The sequence below is a fragment of the Melospiza melodia genome, unplaced genomic scaffold (assembly GCF_035770615.1).
Source record: "Melospiza melodia melodia isolate bMelMel2 unplaced genomic scaffold, bMelMel2.pri scaffold_303, whole genome shotgun sequence".
NCBI classification, from domain to species: Eukaryota; Metazoa; Chordata; class Aves; order Passeriformes; family Passerellidae; genus Melospiza; species Melospiza melodia.
In genome coordinates, this window is record NW_026948621.1 from 1 (window position 1) to 6,173 (window position 6,173).

Sequence of the window (6,173 nt, forward strand, 5' to 3'; positions counted from 1 at the left end):
TGGTCCAGGGGGGGTATCTGGGGGGGGATGTGGGGGGGATCTGAGGGGGTCTGGGGGCGTCTCGGGGTGTCCGAGGCTGCTCTGAGGGTCAGGGGTCTCGGGGGAGCTTCTGGGTTTGGGGTCTCGGGGCGGTTCGGGGGGGTCTCGGGGCGGTTCGGGGGGGTCTCAGGGCGGTTGGGGGTCTCGGGGGAGCTTCTGGGTTTGGGGGTCTCGGGGCGGTTCAGGGGGGTCTCAGGGTGGTTTGGGGGGGGTCCCCACCAATCCCACCCCCCCCTATTTATACCCCCTCCCCCCAGGAGTTGGACAACCTCAACCAGTGGGGGCTGAACATCTTCAGGGTCTCCGAGTTCTCCAACAACCGCTCCCTGAGCTGCATCATGTTCACCATCTTCCAGGTGACCCCAAAACTGCCCCCGGCACCCCGAAACTGCCCCGGGACCCCAAAACTGCCCCTGGGACCCCGAAAATACCCCCGGGACCCCGAAACTGCCCCTAGCACCCCAAAAATACCCCCGGGACCCCAAAACTGCCCCTAGCACCCCGAACTGCCCCCGGCACCCCGAAACTGCCCCCGGGACCCCCAAAAATACCCCCGGCACCCTGAAACTGCCCCCGGCACCCCGAAACTGCCCCCGGCACCCCGAAACTGCCCCCGGGACCCCAAAAATACCCCTGGCACCCCGAAACTGCCCCCGGCACCCAAAACTGCCCCCGGCACCCCGAAACTGCCCCCGGGACCCCCAAAACTGCCCCCGGGACCCCGAAACTGCCCCCGGGACCCCCAAAACTGCCCCCGGGACCCCAAAACTGCCCCCGGCACCCCGAAACTGCCCCCGGCACCCCCAAAACTGCCCCCGGGACCCCGAAACTGCCCCCGGCACCCCGAAACTGCCCCCGGGACCCCGAAACTGCCCCTGGGACCCAAAAACTGCCCCTGGGACCCCGAAACTGCCCCTGGGACCCCAAAAATACCCCTGGGACCCCAAAACTGCCCCTGGACCCCCAAAACTGCCCCCAGACCCCTTGACACAAACCCCAAAAACACCCCTGGCACCCCAAAACTGCCCCTGGGACCCCAAAAATACCCCTGGCACCCCAAAACTGCCCCGGGACCACCTGAGCCCCCTCCCCTGCTTGTGGGTGTTTTTTGGGTACATTTTGGCTGTGTTTGGGTGTGTTGTGGCTGTATTTTGGGTTAATTTGGGGTAGATTTGTGTACGTTTTGCGTACCAGGAGCGTGACGTGGTGCGCGCCTTCGCTGTACATTTTGGGTGGTTTTGGGTACATTTTGGGTTTATTTGGGTACATTTTGGGTACATTTTGGGTACATTCCCATCCTCAGGAGCGTGACCTGGTGCGCGCCTTTGCCATCCCCGAGCGGGCTCTGCTGGGCTGAGTTTGGGTTAATTTTGGGGTGGTTTTGGGTGCATTTTGGGTACATTTGGGTACAGTTTGGGTTTATTTGGGTACATTTTGGGGATATTTGGGTACATTCCCATCCCCAGGAGCGTGACCTGGTGCGCGCCTTCGCCATCCCCGAGCGGGCTCTGCTGGGCTGAGTTTGGGTTCATTTTGGGTGGTTTTGGGTACATTTTGGGTATATTTGGGTACATTTTGGGTGGTTTTGGGTACATTTTGGGTTTATTTGGGTACATTTTGGGTGGTTTTGGGTACATTTTGGGTACATTCCCATCCCCAGGAGCGTGACCTGGTGCGCACCTTTGCCATCCCCGAGCACGCTCTCCTGGGCTGAGTTTGGGTTCATTTTGGGTGGTTTTGGGTCCCCAGGAGCGTGACCTGGTGCGCACCTTTGCCATCCCCGAGCGGGGCTCTCCTGGGCTGAGTTTGGGTTAATTTTGGGTGGTTTTGGGTACATTTTGGGTACATTTGGGTACATTTTGGGTTTATTTGGGTACATTTGGGTACATTTTGGGTTTATTTGGGTACATTTTGGGGATATTTGGGTACATTTTGGGGATATTTGGGTACATTCCCATCCCCAGGAGCGTGACCTGGTGCGCACCTTTGCCATCCCCGAGCGGGCACGCCTGGGCTGAGTTTGGGTTCATTTTGGGTGGTTTTGGGTCCCCAGGAGCGTGACCTGGTGCGCACCTTTGCCATCCCCGAGCCGGCTCTCCTGGGCTGTGTTTGGGTTAATTTTGGGTGGTTTTGGGTGCATTTTGGGTACATTTTGGCTCTGTTTGGGTACCAGGAGCGTGACCTGGTGCGCACCTTCGCCATCCCCGAGCGGGCACTCCTGGGCTGAGTTTGGGTTAATTTTGGGTGGTTTTGGGTCCCCAGGAGCGTGACCTGGTGCGCACCTTTGCCATCCCCGAGCGGGCACTCCTGGGCTACGCCCGGGCCCTGGAGCAGCACTACCACCCCGACGTGGCGTACCACAACAGCCTGCACGCCGCCGACGTGCTGCAGTCCACGCACGTGCTGCTGGCCACCCCTGCCCTCGACGTGAGACCCCAGACCCGCGGGGGGGCCGTAAACGGGTGGGAGGATCCATAAGTGGGACGGGGTCTCCTCTATGGGTGGTGGGAGCCACCGTAGGGACCTGATCAGGGGTGGTGGGCACCAGTTCTGGGTGTGATTTTGGGGTGAGGGGGACCCGTAATGGGGTGGGAGGGCCCCATAAATGGAGGGGATTCCATAAATGGGGAGGGGGATCCAAAAGTGGGAAGGGGGTCCGTAAATGGGTGGGGACCTCAAAAGTGCACGAGGGGACCCATAAATGGGTAATGGGATCCGTAAATGGCTGGGAGGGTCCCATAATTGGGCGGTGGGAACCCATAAATGGGTGGTGGGATCCATAAATGGGAGGGGTCCCTAAATGGCTGGGGGGTTTTGGGGGGGTCTGAGGGTGTCCCTGTCGCCCATCCCAGGACGTCTTCACCGACCTGGAGGTCTTGGCCGCCCTCTTTGCTGCCGCCATCCACGACGTCGACCACCCCGGCGTGTCCAACCAGTTCCTCATCAACACCAGTGGGTGCCAGGGGCTCCCGGGGGGGGTCCCTCCCTGTGTCCCGGGGGGTCCCAGGGCTCCCTCCCTGTGACCCGGGGCTCCCTCTTTGCCCCCAGACTCGGAGCTGGCGCTGCTCTACAACGACGAGTCGGTGCTGGAGAACCATCACCTGGCCGTGGGCTTCAAGCTGCTGCAGGAGCAGGACTGCGACATCTTCCAGAACCTGAGCCGGCGGCAGCGGCAGGCGCTGCGCCAGATGGTCATCGACATGGTCAGTGCCTGAAATGGTGATAAAACACCCCAAAATCCTGATAAAATACCCCAAAATCATGATAAAACAACCCAGGCGCTGCGCCAGATGGTCATCGACATGGTCAGTGCCTGAAATCGTGATAAAACACCCCAAAATCCTGATAAAATACCCCAAAATCCTGATAAAACACCCCAAAATCCTGATAAAACACCCCAGGCGCTGCGCCAGATGGTCACCGACATGGTCAGTGCCTGAAATCGTGATAAAACACCCCAAAATCCTGATAAAACACCCCAAAATCCTGATAAAACACCCCAGGCGCTGCGCCAGATGGTCACCGACATGGTCAGTGCCTGAAATGGTGATAAAACACCCCAAAATCCTGATAAAACAAACACCCCAAAATCCTGATAAAATACCCCAGGCGCTGCGCCAGATGGTCATCGACATGGTCAGCGCCTAAAATCGTGATAAAACACCCCAAAATCCTGATAAAACACCCCAAAATCCTGATAAAACACCCCAAAATCCTGATAAAACGCCCCAAAATCCTGATAAAACACCCCAAAATCCTGATAAAACACCCCAAAATCCTGATAAAACACCCCAAAATCCTGCTAAAATACCCCAGGCGCTGCGCCAGATGGTCGTCGACATGGTCAGCACCCAAAACCCGGCTAAAACACCCCAAAAATCCTGCCCTGAAAACACCCCAAAACCCCTTGAACAGCCCCAGGTGGTCATCGACACGGTCAGCATCCAAAACACTCCCAAAGACCCCCAAAATTCCCCCTCAATGCCTTGAAAATCCCTCCTGGACCCCCCCAGCCCTGCCCTGGGCCCCCCCGAAAAAACCCCAAAACCCCCTGAATCCCCACCCAAATTCCCCCCCCAGCACGGTCCGCTGACCCTGCCAGCCCCCCAAATCCCCCCCAAATCCCCCCCCAGATGCCCCCCCTGAAGCCCCTCTGTGCCCCCCAGGTGCTGGCCACGGACATGTCCAAGCACATGAGCCTCCTGGCCGACCTCAAGACCATGGTGGAGACCAAGAAGGTGACGAGCTCGGGCGTGCTGCTGCTGGACAACTACACCGACCGCATCCAGGTGGGTGGGGACCCCGAAAACGGGGCACGGGGGGGGGTCCTGGCGTGGACCTGGGGGGTCCCCAAGGGGGTCTCGGGGAGGTTTCAGTGGTCCCCGAGGTGTCCTATGGGGGTCCCTGAGCTGCGCTGCGGGACGTGTGGAGCCTGAGGGGCTCCAGGCCATTCTCGAGGTGGCCCTGGTGGCACCGCTGTCCCCAAGGTGGCCCAGGTGGCCCTGTCTGGCCGCCCCCAGGTGACGCAGGTGACGTCCCGTGCCCAGGTGCTGCGGAACATGGTGCACTGCGCCGACCTGAGCAACCCCACGAAGCCGCTGGCGCTGTACCGGCAGTGGACGGAGCGGATCATGGAGGAGTTCTTCAGGCAGGGCGACCGGGAGCGGAGAGCGCGGCATGGAGATCAGCCCCATGTGCGACAAGCACAGCGCCTCGGTGGAGAAATCGCAGGTGAGGGACACCTGGGGACACCTGAGATACACCTGGGGACATGGGGACACCTGGGGACATGGGGGGTACATGGAGATCAGCCCCATGTGCGACAAGCACAGCGCCTCGGTGGAGAAATCGCAGGTGAGGGACACCTGGGGACACCTGAGATACACCTGGGGACATGGGGACACACCTGGGACATGGGGGGTACAAGGCATGAGGGTATGGGGTCATGGAGATCAGCCCCATGTGCGACAAGCACAGCGCCTCGGTGGAGAAATCGCAGGTGAGAAACACCTGGGGACACCTGGGGCACCTGGGCACACACCTGGGGACATGGGCACACACCTGGGGACACACCTGGGGCGACACAACAGGATCAGCCCCAGGTGTGACAGCGCCGCCAGCAGGAAATCACAGCTGCAGGTCCCTGCGACGTCCCCCCTGTCCCAATGTCCCCTCAGTGTCCCCCTCAGTGTCCCCGTTTGCAGGTCGGGTTCATCGATTCCGTGTCACCCTGGCTGTCCCCAGTGTCCCCTGCCCAGGTCGGGTTCATCGATTTCGTGGTGCAGCCGCTCTGGGAGGCCTGGGCCGAGCTTGTTCACCCCGAGATGTCCCAGGGCTGTCCCTCTGTCCCCAGTGTCACCCTGGCTGTCCCCTCACTGTCCCCAGTGTCCCCTCACTGTCCCCTGCCCAGGTCGGGTTCATCGATTTCGTGGTGCAGCCGCTGTGGGAGGCCTGGGCCGAGCTGGTTCACCCACAGATGTCCCAGTGCTGTCCCTCTGTCCCAGGGCTGTCCCTCTGTCCCAGGGCTGTCCCCTCTGTCCCAGTGTCACCCTGGCTGTCCCAGTGTCCCCAGTGTCCCCTCACTGTCCCCAATGTCCCTCCCCAGGTCGGGTTCATCGATTTCGTGGTGCAGCCGCTGTGGGAGGCCTGGGCCGAGCTGGTTCACCCCGACGCGCGGGAGATGCTGCGGGCGCTGCACGAGAACCGCGAGTGTGGTTCCGGCTGCGGGCCCCGCTCAGCCCCGAGCCCCCCCCGGCACCGGGACCCCCCCCGGGCCCCCCCCGCTTCCGCTTCGAGCCCCCCCCGGACGGGGAGGGGGAGGGGCGGGACCCCCCCCCGGAGCCCCCCGGGACCCCCCCGGGGAGACCCCCCGAGGAGGGGGAGGGGCGGGGGGAGCCCCCCCCGTGAGGGGGAGGGGAGGGGGCGCGGGGGGGGGCCCGGGATGGCACCGGGGGGGGTGGGGGGGGGGTTATGGGGGGGGTGTTTGTTTTGGTTAATTTTATTTATTATTTTTAGTTTTTAATTTGTATTTCTCTAATTTTTGTTTTTATTATTTTTATTCATTATTATTTTTATTCATTATTATTTTTATTCATTATTATTTTTATTCATTATTATTACTGATTATTTTTATT

General features: G+C 60.5%; 1 protein-coding gene across 1 annotated transcript; it reads left to right on the top strand.

Moving 5' to 3' along the window:
* Nucleotides 1-296: 296 nt before the first annotated feature.
* Nucleotides 297-5,946, top strand: LOC134434031 (3',5'-cyclic-AMP phosphodiesterase 4A-like; the record flags this gene model as incomplete). The annotated part of the gene is given in 9 exon segments (XM_063182726.1): nucleotides 297-395; nucleotides 2,302-2,466; nucleotides 2,892-2,991; nucleotides 3,088-3,242; nucleotides 4,206-4,328; nucleotides 4,587-4,706; nucleotides 4,708-4,770; nucleotides 5,645-5,749; nucleotides 5,752-5,946. Coding segments are annotated over 9 exon segments (1,125 nt in total), but the record flags the coding sequence as incomplete, so codon positions are not given.
* Between the last annotated feature and the right edge of the window lie 227 nt (nucleotides 5,947-6,173).